At 39.3% G+C, this 18297-nt stretch overlaps 1 protein-coding gene across 1 annotated transcript in view; it reads right to left on the bottom strand.

Annotated features, from left to right (window-relative positions):
* Positions 1-17998, bottom strand: part of LOC123702148 (double-stranded RNA-specific editase Adar) — a 43324-nt gene extending 25326 nt beyond the window's left edge. The window contains exons 1-14 of the mRNA XM_045649810.1: positions 17939-17998; positions 15258-15328; positions 14121-14264; positions 13632-13767; positions 12381-12590; positions 10510-10650; positions 9267-9341; positions 8120-8267; positions 7217-7328; positions 6205-6291; positions 5633-5699; positions 4935-5109; positions 3656-3755; positions 2077-2228 (exon numbers count right to left, since the gene is read on the bottom strand). Of these exons, the coding sequence (XP_045505766.1) occupies positions 2077-2228; positions 3656-3755; positions 4935-5109; positions 5633-5699; positions 6205-6291; positions 7217-7328; positions 8120-8267; positions 9267-9341; positions 10510-10650; positions 12381-12590; positions 13632-13767; positions 14121-14264; positions 15258-15328; positions 17939-17963 (1643 nt within the window). The 5' untranslated portion in view covers positions 17964-17998. The remainder of the gene's footprint in view (positions 1-2076; positions 2229-3655; positions 3756-4934; positions 5110-5632; positions 5700-6204; positions 6292-7216; positions 7329-8119; positions 8268-9266; positions 9342-10509; positions 10651-12380; positions 12591-13631; positions 13768-14120; positions 14265-15257; positions 15329-17938) is intronic.
* Positions 17999-18297: the final 299 nt, after the last annotated feature.

The raw sequence follows: 18297 nt of genomic DNA, 5'->3' as shown, positions 1-18297 counted from the left end.
AGCACCACGGAGGTGAGGTACACGGGCTGCAGCAGCTGCGCGAGCAGAGCGCCCTGCAGCAGCAGTATATACACTCACCTGTACATGTGGTCCCGCTGCAGCAGCGAGCCGAGCACCACGGAGGTGAGGTACACGGGCTGCAGCAGCTGCGCGAGCAGAGCGCCCTGCAGCAGCAGTATATACACTCACCTGTACATGTGGTCCCGCTGCAGCAGCGAGCCGAGCACCACGGAGGTGAGGTACACGGGCTGCAGCAGCTGCGCGAGCAGAGCGCCCTGCAGCAGCAGTATATACACTCACCTGTACATGTGGTCCCGCTGCAGCAGCGAGCCGAGCACCACGGAGGTGAGGTACACGGGCTGCAGCAGCTGCGCGAGCAGAGCGCCCTGCAGCAGCAGTATATACACTCACCTGTACATGTGGTCCCGCTGCAGCAGCGAGCCGAGCACCACGGAGGTGAGGTACACGGGCTGCAGCAGCTGCGCGAGCAGAGCGCCCTGCAGCAGCAGTATATACACTCACCTGTACATGTGGTCCCGCTGCAGCAGCGAGCCGAGCACCACGGAGGTGAGGTACACGGGCTGCAGCAGCTGCGCGAGCAGAGCGCCCTGCAGCAGCAGTATATACACTCACCTGTACATGTGGTCCCGCTGCAGCAGCGAGCCGAGCACCACGGAGGTGAGGTACACGGGCTGCAGCAGCTGCGCGAGCAGAGCGCCCTGCAGCAGCAGTATATACACTCACCTGTACATGTGGTCCCGCTGCAGCAGCGAGCCGAGCACCACGGAGGTGAGGTACACGGGCTGCAGCAGCTGCGCGAGCAGAGCGCCCTGCAGCAGCAGTATATACACTCACCTGTACATGTGGTCCCGCTGCAGCAGCGAGCCGAGCACCACGGAGGTGAGGTACACGGGCTGCAGCAGCTGCGCGAGCAGAGCGCCCTGCAGCAGCAGTATATACACTCACCTGTACATGTGGTCCCGCTGCAGCAGCGAGCCGAGCACCACGGAGGTGAGGTACACGGGCTGCAGCAGCTGCGCGAGCAGAGCGCCCTGCAGCAGCAGTATATACACTCACCTGTACATGTGGTCCCGCTGCAGCAGCGAGCCGAGCACCACGGAGGTGAGGTACACGGGCTGCAGCAGCTGCGCGAGCAGAGCGCCCTGCAGCAGCAGTATATACACTCACCTGTACATGTGGTCCCGCTGCAGCAGCGAGCCGAGCACCACGGAGGTGAGGTACACGGGCTGCAGCAGCTGCGCGAGCAGAGCGCCCTGCAGCAGCAGTATATACACTCACCTGTACATGTGGTCCCGCTGCAGCAGCGAGCCGAGCACCACGGAGGTGAGGTACACGGGCTGCAGCAGCTGCGCGAGCAGAGCGCCCTGCAGCAGCAGTATATACACTCACCTGTACATGTGGTCCCGCTGCAGCAGCGAGCCGAGCACCACGGAGGTGAGGTACACGGGCTGCAGCAGCTGCGCGAGCAGAGCGCCCTGCAGCAGCAGTATATACACTCACCTGTACATGTGGTCCCGCTGCAGCAGCGAGCCCAGCACCACGGAGGTGAGGTACACGGGCTGCAGCAGCTGCGCGAGCAGAGCGCCCTGCAGCAGCAGTATATACACTCACCTGTACATGTGGTCCCGCTGCAGCAGCGAGCCGAGCACCACGGAGGTGAGGTACACGGGCTGCAGCAGCTGCGCGAGCAGAGCGCCCTGCAGCAGCAGTATATACACTCACCTGTACATGTGGTCCCGCTGCAGCAGCGAGCCCAGCACCACGGAGGTGAGGTACACGGGCTGCAGCAGCTGCGCGAGCAGAGCGCCCTGCAGCAGCAGTATATACACTCACCTGTACATGTGGTCCCGCTGCAGCAGCGAGCCGAGCACCACGGAGGTGAGGTACACGGGCTGCAGCAGCTGCGCGAGCAGAGCGCCCTGCAGCAGCAGTATATACACTCACCTGTACATGTGGTCCCGCTGCAGCAGCGAGCCCAGCACCACGGAGGTGAGGTACACGGGCTGCAGCAGCTGCGCGAGCAGAGCGCCCTGCAACAGCAGTATATACACTCACCTGTACATGTGGTCCCGCTGCAGCAGCGAGCCCAGCACCACGGAGGTGAGGTACACGGGCTGCAGCAGCTGCGCGAGCAGAGCGCCCTGCAGCCCGGCCACGCACCAGCGGGCCAGCTTGTCCGAGCACGACATCGTCAGCAGCCGCTCCCCCTTCATAGTTATTTTATTTTAAAATAAATACTTCAGGGAAATTTTCACACGTGGCACGATCAGATCACATACAATAGAGATACATACAATACAAGTACAGATACATCCAATACAAACACAGATACATACAATACAAAACAGATACTTAAATAAAATAAAATAAAATAAAATACTTATATAGATAATTAACACCCAGACACAGAGCAAACATCTATGTCCATCACACAAATATTTTCCCCGGGTGGGAATCGAACCCACGACCTCTGGCTTGGAAGGCACTACCGGTTTAGCCTGTCAGTCAAATTTTATTTGTAAAAGGTACTTTACAACTAGCTTTCCACCCGCGGCTTCGCCCACGTAGTCAAAGAAAAACCCGCCCAGTTCTCGTTCCTGTGGGATTTCCGGGATAAAACCGGAAGCTATCTCTGTACCAAATTTGAAATAAATTCATACAATACTTTTTGAGATTAGTCCGGACATACATACAGACAAACAAAAAAATTAAAACAAATTGTATTTTTGGCGTCTGTATCTATTGAAGATCACGCCCCAAGAATTATTAAAAAAAATTTTCATTGTACAGTTTTGAATTTCCTACGATTTATTATATGTATAGATTATTTACTGTACAATAATCTTTTACAAATAAAATAAAATAAATAAAAGTGAGCAGTGGTGGCTCAGTGGTAAGATATCGGGCTTCAAATCAAATTTGGTACAGAGAGAGAGCTTGAGACCTAAGGAAAGACATAGTTTTATCCCGGAAAGTACATCATTATCAATTCAACATACGTGACAAAAACAAACAATAATTATAGAAACAGTTAAAGTTCTTAAAACTTTACAATTATGGGAATTTATTATTATAATTAAATGGCAAATTTTAATCCAAAAACATTTTCATACGTAACATTTGATGTTCCATCAAAATTCAACAACGTAACCTTGTTACGGCGGGATGAAATAATATATTTTTGAAGTGAAAATTCTTTAGGCGCGTTGAGATTAAAATTACAAATTCGCGTCATGGCAATATCGTCACTTCATGGAGTAAGCGACGAATTTGGTATCTGTGAATGTCACCAAAGAAGTTTCACTTCTGACACGTGTGCTCCGCACACTAGCAATTTTTGTTCTTGAAAACGCGGAAAAAGCCTCGGGCGGAAAGCTAGTAAGAGCGGCCGTCCACAGCTCGAGCAGTAAACGACTGAGCGACGTACATGGACTGCTCGAGCAGTCGGTCGTTGACTGCTCGAGCTGTCGCTACAAACCGCGCAGTTGACGGATTGAAACCATCGCAACTGCTCGAGCAGTCATGTGTACGGCAGTGAATCAATGTCTATAGTTCACCGCGCGGCTTCAAGCCGTCGGTCTCTGCTTGAAGCGGTCCGTGTACGGCCGCCCTAATACCTATATCTATAGAATACCTGTAAAACTCCATCCCATGTTTGTATTAAGCTTGCATTTTTCACTGGAATCGTTCCTTCTCCAGATTCTATTTTAGTACGCAGCTGGCCGCGAGAGAACCTGTAAAAATTTATATTACATTTTGGTATAAAAAAATACAAATTAACCCTACAAGTTGACCGCCTCCTTGGTACAGTGGTTGACGCGTGAGCGTAGAACCGAGGGGTCCTGGGTTCGATTCCCGGTGGAGACGAAGAAAAAAAAAATGTCTCGGTCTGGCAGGACACAGAAGGCTGATCACCTACTTGTCCATAAAGAAAATCGATCAGTGAAACAGATGTAAAAAAAACCCTACAAGTTAATTAGGTATAAATATTTTGCACAGAATACGGGCTTATTGCTGCACAGCAATTAAAGGAAGAAATTTAAGTGAAAGCGCAAAGGAAGAAAAACATAATAAAAATTATAGGTGTCTTACATAATACATAATATACCATATTACATAAATACTCCATATTAATAAAAGTATCATTTTTTAACAAAATACTAAACCGCCTTCATATTGTCAGTGACCAACCAGGCACTAAATTTCAAATAAAAAATAAAAAAAACAGTTCCCTAATCATAAGTTCTGGGATTTTCTGACACCCAAAAATAATACAGTCGAAATGATGCTAGAGTGAGACAGACGAATTTCTATCATCCCCCATCATTAAATAAAGTAGAATTTTATACCACGAAAATTTACGCGAATATCACACTTATAAAAAAACGCCAAATAATATAGTTAAAAAACTACTAAACACTCGATAAATGTTTACATATAAAGTTTGAAATCAATTTGTCTGTTTAACGTCAATATCTCGTCTAAAGGAGTAGATTACATACAAACATACAGTGAAGTTAATAATAGCATGTTAAAAAAAACCACGGCTGTTCAAATTGAATATGACCGTTTAGAGTGAGTCAAAATCAAGTCTAGAGCAGTCATTAGCATACAAACATACAGATGAAGCTAATAATAGCGTTGACCGCCTCCTTGGTACAGTGGTTAACGCGTGAGCGTAGCACCGAGGGGTCCTGGGTTCGATTCCCGGTGGAGACGAAGAAAAAAAAAATGTCTCGGTCTGGTAGGACGCAGAAGGCTGATCACCTACTTGTCCCTAAAGAAAATCGATCAGTGAAACAGATGTATAATGCATCTGCCCCTTACCCCACTATGGGGTCATAGGACTTCACTTTTTTAAAATAATAGCGTTAAAAATGTAATTAATCCCGTTTTAAACCCGTCACACGCACCTGTTAGGATGTCTATCCGGTTCCAATTGTTCCTCATGCGGACTGAATATTCTCCCATCACCACACGGCGCCGTACTTATATATAAATGTATCTGTCTGTTCGCCTTTAGCCTGTAACCGGCGTGCGCGAGGGGTATGGGTTCGATGTCCGATGATTCTATTGGTACTCGTGGTCCTGAAAAAATAATTTTAAAATTAATAAATATGGTACTTAATTCATCAATGAATCGATAATTGAATAGGTCATTAACAAATAAATAAAACAATAGGTCAATCGTTACTATCTAACAAGTCTATATAACTGCGTTAAAAACAACCGACTTCAAACTTGCACTTGCAACATTTACAAATACAGACAAAAATGCTCATAAAATAAAAACTGCTGGGCCTATCCGAATAAAATTTTTATGGGACCAATTCGACACCATCCCGCATCGAACAAAAAAAGAATCACGTAAATCGGTTCAGAAACCTCGGAGTAATCGGTGTACATACATAAAAAAAACATACCGGCCGAATTGATAACCTCCTCCTTTTTTTGAAGTCGGTTAAAAAACAGTCAAACAGAAGTAATTAATTTGCTCAGTTCTCAAGCTATTTCCATTGCATCTCATCTAAATTGGTTCAGTTGTTGAGGCGTGAAGAAGTGACAGGCACAGTTACTTTCGTATTTATAATATTAGTTGGGATTTACTTACTAGGTGAATCTGCATACATCAACAGCTGTTTATAAAGATATCTTTGCAAGCAACGCCTGGCTGCAACCTGTAGTAAAAAAAAGTATAGGTGCTTTAGCATATTGTGGGATAATAATAAAAATAAATTATACGTTTTCAAATATAATTTTCTGATTAAAATTGTATGCGATATGGTTTACAAACACAGATACATACAATACAAACACAGATATCCATACTAATATTATAAATGCGAAAGTAACTCTGTCTGTCTGTCTGTTACCCAATCACGCCTTAACTACTGAACCAATTTGCATGAAATTTGGTATAGAGATATTTTGACACCCGAGAAAGGACATAGGATAGGTTTTATCCCGGAAATTCTACGGGAATGGGATTTTCTTTGAAAACGCGGGCGAAGCTGCGGGCGGAAAGCTAGTATATATATACAATACAAACACAGATATATACAATATTTTTCCCGGGTGGGAATCGAACCCACGAACTCTGGCTTTGAAGGCAGGGTTACTACCAACCAATCCAACCGGTCAGTCATAATATACAAAATATTATATAAATGCAATCTATCTCACCTCAGCGTGACAATCATTAACTGCTCGGCCGGATACGGACATTTTATCACCGGACACACATTTTGTGCCCGTCGTCACTGCTATAATCTACAACAAATAAATATAAATAAAACAATTATGTATTTTAATTGAGAGAAACATTATTATGAACTTTGTAATATCGATCATTCACCATCAGTTTCGTAAAAGTATTTATTTTAGGATATTTTAAATTTTTTTTAAGAATAAAATGCTTACATTTTCATTGTCTGAGTAAATAAAAATCGTAACCTTACTCCATGACGTGACGGTTTTGCCATGACGCGACCTTGAAATTTTACTCCTAATGCGCTTAAGCAGTTTCACTTCAACAAATACATACACTTTTTGGTATATTTGAATCTTGCCAGAGTAGTTTCACTTCTGACACGTATGCTCGGCGCACACGCTCTTTTTTATGACTGACCTTCAAACGACTAGACCGAAAAGGTTTTTAATTCTTCCGATAGCTTCAAGCCTGTTTCAGGAATAAACACGAGCAAAACCGCGGGCAAGCACTAATCTATACTAATAAAATAGAGCTGAAGAGTTTGTTTGTATGTTTGTTTGAACGCGCTAATCTCGGGAACTACTGGTCCGATTTGAAAAATTCTTTCGGTGTTAGATAGCCCATTTATCGAGGAAGGTTATAGGTTATATATCATCACGCTACGACCAATAGGAGTGGAGCCACGGGGGTGAAACCGCGCGGAGCAGCTAGTATCCATACTAATAATAATATTAAAATATGCGAAAGTAACTTTGTCTGTCTGTCTGTTACTCAATCACGCCTTAACTACTGAACCAATTTGCAGAAAATTTGGTATAGAGATATTTTGATACCCGAGAGAGGACATAGGCTACTTTTTACCCCGGGACATAGGATAGGTTTTATCCCGGAAATCCCAGGGGAACGGGAACTAAGCGGGTTTTTCTTTGACTGCGCGGGCGAAGCTGCGGGTGGAAAGCTAGTATTATATAAAAACCAACAAACCTTAGCGCCTTCCAATTCATTGTCGATAGTGATCACAATGCCGGCCAGCACCTTACGTTTCAAATGTACCGGATCGTTCTGCATTAGTTCCGTGAATTTTTCGTTCACCAATCTGTAAAAAAAAAATATTAATCTGTTGAAACAATTACATTAATGTCCTTTTTATAATAAGCCTAGACTAATATTAGTAACTAACTACACGTATGATAAAATTGGCGAGTCCATTAGTAATATAAGAATAAATAATAGTATAGTTAAAAAAAACTAAAACACGCTTAAACTCACGAAATGATTGTATTGTCACCTATGCTTAGAGTGTACAAAGTTCGAATAAAATCCGCCCGTTCAAAGTGGGTCAAAATCGAGTCTAAAAGAGTCGGATAAATATACAGATATACATAAATATTAAAATGCATAAATATAAAAAAATGTGTGCGTGTACTAGAGTACACACGTAAGACGTGAAACTTCTTTATGACCTTATTTTTCAAAAAATAATTTTTCCATATGCAACTTTACAGAAATACGTCGAATCACGCGTGGTAGGGATAAGAAAAAGATGGCGCGTAACGGACAAATGTCACGCGTAACGAAAAAATGTTACACTAAATTTTTTTTAAGAAGTTTCACTTCAAATATTTCACAGAATAATGTTTGATTAAAAATGAGAAAATTTTTACAATTAGACACATGATCAGCTGGTGATGACTGTAATTGGTGCAGGTGATGATGTTGTTTTTAAGCTATAAAGTTACACGTACTTAGACACATAATCAGCAAACAGTTGTGGTGATATATTATTTTTTGTTATATTGGTTACTCTACTAATGATGACATTTCTAAGTTACTAAGTTAACCTTTTGGTCCTGATGATGATAATATCTAAGTTACTAAGTTACTCACTTAGAAATATGATCAGCCAGCGGTTGCGGTATCCCCGAACTACTATTAGCTGTTATACTATCCACCACTGGCTCAGGCAGTGATGATGACATAATACTGGCCAACGCCGCTTTAGAAGCAGCCAGTTTCGCTTGTTTTTTACTTGAACCTGTAAGAGAAAATTACAATATAATAGTGTAACTTTTATTTTTTACTAGGTTTCCGCCCGCGGCTTCGCCCGCGCAGTCAAAGAAAAACCCGCAACTTTCCCGTGGGATTTCCGGGATTGCGTTATTTTTCCGGTATAAAAAGTAGCCTATGTCCTTTCTCGGGTATCAAAAAATCTCCATACCAAATTTCATGAAAATTGGTTCAGTAGTTTTGGCGTGATTGAGTAACAGACAGACAGAGTTACTTTCGCATTTATAATATTAGTATGGATTGATATTTCCTGTCAGAACATGCTAATCTGTTGAATACTATAAAATGCCACCTTCCTTTGAATTGTGGCGCATTCGTACGAATCGTGCCTAGGGGCTAAGATGTTGTTTAGATACCAACTTTGACCCAACTACCCTCACTTTGTTAATAGTCGGTGACTTGCTGCGATTTATTATCAATTGTCTACTTGCAATTAGGCCGTTGTGTAGAATCGCAGTTCATTCTTATTACGTTCAAACTAATATCGAATCCCGTGTTATTTCTAAAAATAGCATTTTTCTCAGTTTTTCATTGTTAAAAGATAGTTTCTTTTTTTGTCAGATAATGTTTTATTTTCGTTTCTTTTTTTAAGGTTAACACTAAGTATCTGACAACGAAAACGTTGCAACGCAGAAAATATATTTGACCTTGAAAATCAGAGTCAAAAGGAGTTAACAGAAATTTAACATTTAGAAAAAAAAACATCCATTATTTATAACAACATTATGCTTCTCCATAACTTGCGTTTAAAATCCGTTACAAAGAATATAATCCCAACTAATATTATAAATGCGAAAGTAACTCTGTCTGTCTGTCTGTCTGTTACGCTTTCCCGCTTAAACCTCTCAACCGATTTTGATGAAATTTGGCACAGAGAAAGAACATAGGCTACCTTTTATCAAAACACCACGCGGGCGAAGCCGCGGGCGGAAGCTAGTTTCTAAATAAATGTTAAAAATAATCTTACCATATCCTTCATAAGTCATGCCGTTGAGTCGACACACGACTTTGAAACGCATGCTGTGATTCAAATTCAGTGTTGCTGCAATAAAAATAAATATCATTGTTAAATTTATTTTGCCAAAATCGCTTTTAAGCGAGAAGACCACCTGGTATATTAGATCACGATAATAGTATAACATTAAAAAAAAAACTTAAATGAAAAAAGAGCGCGTGTGCCGAGCACACGTGTCAGAAGTGAAACTTCTTTGGTAAGATTCAAAGATACCAAAATAGTCGTCTTACGCCATGATGCGACGGTATTGCCATGAAACTGACTATAAATAAATAATACTGCCCAGTCTTTGCCAAGTTTTAAAGCAGTCATATGCTTTTGAAGTGAAACTTCTTTAGGCGCGTTGAGAGTAAAATTTCAAGGTCGCGTCATGTTACTAACAAGTGTGCTTTGCACACACGCTCTTTTTTGTCATTTTCTTGTTTTTTAAAGCGATTTTTTTTTACGAAGCCGAGTATAAAACCTAGTTTTAAATATCTATAACTAGCTTTCCGCCTGCAGCTTCGCACACGTTTTCAAAGAAAAACCCGCGTAGTTCCCGTTCCCGTAAAATTTCCGGGATAAAACTATATTATGTTAACTATATGTTACCCTCAATACATGTGCTAAATTTCATTATAATCGATTCAGTAGTATTTACGTAAAAGAGTAACAAATATACACACACACATTCATCCTCACAAACTTTCGCATTTATAATATTATATTACTAGCTTTTCACCCGCGGCATCGCCCGCGTAGTCAAAGACAAACCTGCATAGTTCCCGTTCCTGTGGGATTTCCGGGAAAAAACCTGTTTGTCCTTACTCGGGTATCAAAATATCTCTATACCAAATTTCATGCAAATTGGTTCAGTAGTTACGGCTTGATTGAGTAACAGACAGACAGACTGAGTTACTTTCGCATTTATAATATTAATAAGTATGGATATTATATAATACTAGATTTCCGCCCGCGGCTTCGCCCGCGTTTGCAAAGGAAAACCCGCATAGTTCCCGTTCCCGTGGGATTTCCGGGATAAAAACTATCCTATGTGTTAATCCAAGTTACCCTCTATATGTGTGCTAAATTTCATTGTAATCGGTTCAGTAGTTTTTACGTGAAAGAGTAACAAACATCCATACATCCATACAAACTTTCGCATTTATAATATTAGTAGGATATTAGATATTAGATTAGATATTAGATTACTCACTTCTATCAACATCGAGCGTAGATCCATCCCCATATGTAGTAGCGAACTCTATAGTTGGATACATTTCGTACAGTTTGTTTATCGGACTCTTGTGCGACGGTATGCACGGCTTGGGCGAAAATAGCGACGGCTCTTGAGGTGCTGGGAGATAATAATTATAGTAGAGCCATTTTAATAGGCAACATTTGACAGTTCAACAAAATTCAACAACATAACCTAGTAACGACGACATAGAATAACATGATATTTCGTTTTGTTAGAACTGCACATTTGCTTAACTTTTTTCAATTACGATTACATATTTATAATAATAATGACCGATAGAAGTTATTTTAAGATTTCATTTTACTGATAAACCATCCTAAACATAATAAACAATTTCTGAATTGAAGAACTGACGTCGCTACAATTTTGTGTCAATAAACCTTTTTTCTTTTTAAATACTAGAGACGTTACTCTAAAAATCGAAATCTGACATCTAGAATCGAATGCATTGATTACTTGTGAATAAAAATCATTCATAAATTAATAAATTCGATTGACAAATGTTTCAAATCCGTATCGATTAATACACTTTAATCGATGTTTTTAAGCAGGTTACCTCTCTTCGAAGATAAAATTGATAGACGTCAAATGTTGCCTATTAAATTGGCTCGATTATAATAGAAAATTAGTATATATAAATTTATAACATAACTGCGTTCGGTAGTAGATGTTTCTTTTCTCCAAAGATATATTAATAACGCTTATTTGGTAATAACGTAAAAGTAGTTAAAAATATTCAAATCACAAATTTAAAAAAAAATCTATTAATTATTATTAAGCAGTTAGATAACGAAGCCACAGAGAACTTACTGCATATATTTAATAGGAATTATTATTTTATTACACACACATACACACACAAACACACACACACACACAAACACACACACACACCCACACACAAACATACATGTAATCTTTTTTTTGTTTAAATTGTAAAATTATTTGAGTTGAAAAAGGCACCCAATATACTAAGATTGTGAGGGGATTCTAAAGCCTGTAACACAGTTTTGAACTAACACAGGCTTTAGTTACCCCAAATTTTAACGGCATTATTTTAAAACTTTGCAATAAAGATTTTTTCTTTTTCTATTTCTATTTCTATAACTCAGCGGGACTCGAACCCGCATCCTTTCGCGCCATTCCGGAGCGGATGCCTCACCAACTCAGCTACTCGTGACCCGCCAGAGCAATCGAATTTATTCTATTCTTTCAGTTTTATGTGTCTAAGGGACACACCGCCTCGTGATCGAATTTTTTCTATTCTTTATAAATTTATATTTATAAAGCATTTGAATGCCATAAAACCAAAAATATAAATTCAAATTAGTATATGATATATAACTAGCTGTTCCCCGCGGTTTCACTCGCATTGCTCTGCTCCTGTTGGTCTTAGCGTGATGATATATAGCCTTCCTCGATAAATTGCCTATTTAACACCGAAATAATTTTACAAATCGGACCAGTAGTACCCGAGATTAGCGTGTATTACATATAATAGTAGAAAAAACTATAAAAAGAACATTATTATGACAATTATAACCAACTAGCTTTATTACCGCGGCTTCACCCGCTTTCTCTAAAACCTTATCTATACTATAACATTATAAAGCTCAAGAGTTTGTTTGAACGCGCTAACCTCAGGAACTGGTCCGATTTGAAAATTTATTTTGGTGTTAGAGAGCCCATTTATCGAGGAAGGCTATAGGCTATATATTATCATCTAGCTAAGACCAACAGGAGCGGAAGGACGCGGGTGAAACCGCGGGGCACAGCTATTTGCAATAAATTTTAAACAAAAATTGTAATGAATTGTAAACACTCACATGGTTCCGGTGGCACTATCGGCGCTTTCGGTTTTTCTTTAGCAACCGGTTTCTCTGAATTTTCCGGTTTATCAGATATGTCCGTATTTTCTTCAGATTTTTCCGAATTTTCCGATTTTTCCGATTCTTCCGTTTTCTCCGATTTTTCCGATTTCCCAGGTTTCTTCGGTTTCGGCGATTTCCTACCGGTGATGCATTGGAAATCGGACGCTGTAAACAAGATCATATGTTTAGTATCGATGACGATTATAAACAACTACCTATACAATCAAACAAGACAAAAATCGTCAAACTCAAACTCAAACTCAAACATTCATTTATTCAATTAGACTACTATTTAGTAGCACTTTCGAATCGTCATTACATAAGTATTTTTAACATTTACCACCGATTCGGAAAGCAGTATCTATGGAGAAGAATCGGCAAGATACTCCATAGTTGCTCTTTTAAAATCATGTCGATATTACATATGTAACTTATATCTAAATACATAACTATATACTAAACTCTCTAATATTATGAGGAATTCTATTGTAAAAGTATACGCTTGACCCATGAATTTTTAACTTTAGCTAATCGGAAAAATGGCATTTCAATCCTATTTCTGTTCCTTGTGCCATAACAGTGTCTATCTCCTACTCTTGTGTGTAAGTTGGCGTTTTTGTGTACACGAGGCAAAACTCTGCCTATGAGTTTTGTAATGAGCAATGATGAACAAACCAGACTGACAGTCGCCCATTTAAATAATTATTGAAGTGAAACTTGTTTATCGGGGTTGGAAAAAAATTTAGTGTAACATTTTTTCGTTACGCGCGACATTTTTCCGTTACGCGCCATCTTTTTCTTATCCCTACCACGCGTGATTCGACGTATTTCTGTAAAGTTGCATATAGTAAATTATTTTTTGAAAAATAAGGTCATAAAGAAGTTTCTCTTCTTACGTGTGTACACTAGTATACGCACACATTTTTTATGTATAATTCTGTTGTATTGTGTATTATGTTATAGTATTTTATGCTGTATTATGACATACTAGCTTTCCGCCCGCAGCTTCGCCCGCGTTTTCAGAGAAAAACCCGCTTAGTTCCCGGGGGATTTCCGGGATGAAACCTATCCTATGCGTAAATCCAATTTACCCTCTATATGAGTGCTTAATTTCATTGTAATCGGTTCATCGGTTCGTGTAAAGAGTAACAAACACACACATAGACATACAAACTTTCGCATTTATAATATTAGTAGGATACTCACAAAAGTCTATGTTCATCTTGACAGGCAAGGGCGTTTGTCCAACTCTCATGAGCAAGGCATTGAGACAGGTCCTCGCCGCGTTTGCCCTCGCGTCTCTCTTGCTACTGCCGTATCCTTCGAATGTCATATCTGCTACCTGAAAGTTAATTTTTTTTCTATAGCATACAATATGACGTGTCTGCCACTTTAAAATATGTTATTTTTCTCTTGAATATAGGTGGGTTTGTCCCGGCTGGGTTGACCGATATAAAATACTAGCTGTTCCGCGCGGTTTCACCCCCGTGGCTCCACTCCTGTTCGTCGTAGCGTGATGATATATAACCTATCCACAATAGAAAATCTATTGTGTCGTGGACCGATCGGGCCGCTTGGGGCTCAATGGGTTAAGTATTTTTTACGAAATCAGTGTATGCAAAACTATAAGTCCCTTCGCGCTTAGTATACCAATAGTGGGACACCCTGTATATGTTTTTATATTGTAAAACTTACCGTTACAGCAACAGTGAAGTTAGGACAATGCGCCGGGCCCCTATGATCGAGCAAGTTATACACCACCCTCACGCCCAGCTCGTTGAGGGCGGACACCGGCGACTTGCCGCCCTGCGCCACAGCTTCGGCAGCTTTTGTTAGCGCCTATTAATTCAAATAAATACAGAATAAACCATAATTAACTTGAGAACGACTCAAAAAACAGGATAAACCAAAAAAAGTAGCCTATCACCCTCGATCCTGAGCTAATTTCAATCCAAATTTCATCCAAATCCGTGTTTACGTATGGAAACGTAACAGACACAGAGAGAGAAAGAAAAATTCGTTTGTTTGTGTGTACTAATCTCACGAACTACTAGCACAGTATATTTGGCCCATTAGAGCTCTAAGGAACTAGTGGTACAGTGAAGTAAGGGTAATGAGCTGGCCCCCTATGGTCCAGAAAGTTATATGTATACCACCTAAGGGTGGCCAGTTCGTTGAGAACGAACACCGGCGACTTGCCGCCCTGCGCCACAGCTTCGGCCGCTTTTGTTAACGCCTATACCATACTCATACTGTTATCGTTGGAACATTCAAAGAAAAATCGAAATCTGGTCATCAATTCGGGAACTACGATGCCACAGACAGACACACGTCACACACACACTCAAGTTATAAGACTTCGTGTTTTTTTGGGGGCTTAAAGAAAAATTACGGGAAAGTAGCCTATAACCTTCGGTCCTTAACTAACAACAATCCAATTTAATCGAAATCTGTACCGTGGTTTAGACGTAACTTGTACTTTTCTCTGTGGTGCACAATAAAGTATTTTTGTTTGTTTGTTTGTTTGTAACAGCTTCACACACAAAAATATATCCAGAGTTTCATGGAATGGTATAAAACACTATTTATTACACTTCGTAATCTGTACTATTAGAGCTAACGCGCAAGAGCAACTTTTGTCTCCGCAACTATTTTGTCTCTCCCATCAACTCTATGGGCTAGTAAGAAAGTGCGCGCACGTAGCGACGCAACTCCCCATAGAGTTGATGGGAGAGACAAAATAGTTGCGGAGACAAAAGTTGCTCTTGCGCGCTAGCTCTTAATTACACTGCATACAATATGAAAACAAGTAACATAGAAACCATGAATTACCTGTAAATTCCATGTAAAACCAGCGTCTAGATGAATGAGAGCCGATCGCTTCGTCGGTGGTCCCTCGCTATCTGTAAAAAGACAAACATATACAGATTACAGAGAGTTTAAAATCATTCAGTATGGAAAAGTCTAATAATACCGGTCAATAACATTCGCCTTTCGTTCTTTAACTTTAATTATTTATAGCTATATTATTTACTAGCGGTCGCAATAAAAGGTAGCCTATGTTCTTTCTCAGGGTCCAAAGATTATCTGTGCCAAATTTCATCAAAATCGGTCCAGTAGTTTATGCGTGAAAACCATACATACATAATTACAAACCTTTCCTCTTTACAATATTAGCATAGATTTATGCCCGCTTTGTCTAAAACCTAATAAATTATATACTAAAACCTTCCTCTTGATCAAACATCAGGCGAGATTGTGGTCAAGCTCTTCCCTATCGACAATAAAAAAATATAAAAAAAGCTATAGAAGTACATGATTTCTGCGGGCGAAACCGCAAAGCCAAAATTGTATCACTAAATAAAAAAAATATTATTGTATTTATTTGCCAAAAAAAGCGAACCCCGCACTAGGTACAAACTGTGTCGCGGGGCCTTAAAGCGATTACAATGAATATGAAAGTTCAAATAAGGTCCAACGCGTTTAATATACAATGCAATGTTTAAACAAATTCTACAGTCCAATACAAATTAGACAATTTGTATTGTGCCCAAAAATATTAACAAAACACTTCAATTCTATTTTAAACTAGCGGTCCGCCCCGGCTTCGCCCGTGGTGTATATTCACGTTTTCTTTACATAAGAACCATCCTCGAACTTCAAGGAATATTATAAAAAAAAGAATTAACGAAATCGGTTAAGCCGTTCTCAAGTTATGCGCTTACCAACACATTTTGGGATTCATTTTTATATTATAAGATACGAGATCATAAACACATATAAAAAATTTTAAAAACAAACACGATGTTTATTAAAAACACGGTATGACTAAGCGTAAAATTGGTGAAAGCAAATATCCACAATGCGCATATTATTATGCTATAAAACACGTATTTTATATTTTACTAGATTTCCGCCCGCGGCTTCGCCCGCGTTTGCAAAGGAAAACCCGCATAGTTCCCGATCCCGTGGGATTTCCGGGATAAAAACTATCCTATGTGTTAATCCAAGTTACCCTCTATATTTGTGCTAAATTTCATTGTAATCGGTTCAGTAGTTTTTACGTGAAAGAGTAACAAACATCCATACATCCATACAAACTTTCGCATTTATAATATTAGTAGGATTTAATAGCATTATCAGTATTTAAAAGAAAAACATTGCAAAATAACTTACCAATGCTATTTGTGCCACTTGCAATATCCATATCTTACAAAAAAAAAAGTACGATGTTATTTGTTTCTATGATTTTGAATGTTTTGTAATATCTATTCACTTTAATTTATATGAATTTAAAATGTATTCAATTTATTTGAATTTAAAATATGGAATTTCAATTGAATTACCAATAAATAACAAAAAACAACTATAATTACAGTAAAAAAATGTGTTTGAAATTGGAATACGAATGACAGAATTATGTCATGTAAATTTGTATACTACCCGCAAATATTTTATTTTTATTTTTAGATCCATAGATCCACCTACCGTATATAAATTAGTAAAACATGTTCAAGATTATTTTAATTTTAATTAATTGATATCTATACATATAATTAATCTGTAGAAGGGTCAATTCTGTACATTGAAAATATTGAAAAAATAAATAGCAGGGGGTGTTACTGGATCGATACCAAGCCCAAATATGTGATTAAAAAAAATTGTCTGTCTGTCTGTCTGTCTGTATGTTCAGGCATCACGTGAAAACTAACGGTTCGATTTCGATGAAACTTGGTATAATTATTCCTTATTATCCTGGGCATAAAATAAGATACTTTTTATCCCAGAAAAATACGTAGAAAAAAATAAATCTTAATTTTTCTTAATTTTTCCGCGAGGACGGAGTCGCGGGCGGAAGCTAGTAAAATATATATTGCTTTAGATAGGTAAAAATATTTCCAAATTGTATATTTCTGTAATATTTTTAAGATAGTCTTCTGCATCTATTGTTAAGTACAATAGATGCAGCGTTACGTTATAAGCCTTTCTTAATAAATGCACTACCAAACAAACAATATTTGAAGTGAAAACTTCTTTAGCGGCGTTGGGTATAAAATCGTTAGGACACGTGGCCTGATCGAAAAAGCGTAAGACGGATTTTTTTTTAGCCCTTAAATTCCATGCGTAAGACGGATACCATTCCAAAATAATATCAAACATGCTGAACGTTAATAATCAAGTTTTCACTTCTGCCGGCACTCCCGGCGTGCAACCCGTCTTTTTTTTATCAAAAATAGTATTCCAGTCGATATAAGGTAGGTACGATTATAAAGAGTACTTATTTTTTAATATTCTTTTCAAGTAAAATCAATATAAAATAGTTTCTTGTGAAAGTAACATACATTCATTCTCACAATCTTTCACATTTAATATTTTTCCCGCGCTTTCGCCCGCAATAGTTTTACAAATCCGTGGTTTCAGAGATTAACACAATCAAGCAAACAAACATACACTGCAGCTTTATAATATTAGTGTAGATTATTAAATTAATTAATAATATAAATAAAACTTACCATACGTTCTCTTTCTTTCCATCATTTCGTTGTTGGAGTTGCTTATCTAAAGGAAAAATAAATAAATAAATAAATATTATAGGACATTATTACACAAATCGACCTAGTCCCACAGTAAGCTCAATTAAGGCTTGTGTTGTGGGTACTAGGCGACGATAAATATAATATTTAATAAATACATATATAGATAATAACACCGAGACCCAAGAACAAATAATTGAGTTCATCACACAAATATTTGCCCTGACCGGGGATCGAACCCGGGACCGTCGGCTCAGTAGGCAGTTACTTTACCACTGCGCCAACCGCGTCGTCAAATATCATTACAGGAAATGTGTTGCTGATAAATTCATAATATT

This window comes from Colias croceus, chromosome 23 (assembly GCF_905220415.1).
Source record: "Colias croceus chromosome 23, ilColCroc2.1".
Taxonomy (NCBI): Eukaryota; Metazoa; Arthropoda; class Insecta; order Lepidoptera; family Pieridae; genus Colias; species Colias croceus.
The sequence above is the reverse complement of the archived record's forward strand: the minus strand, read 5'-3'. Positions and strand labels throughout refer to the sequence as shown.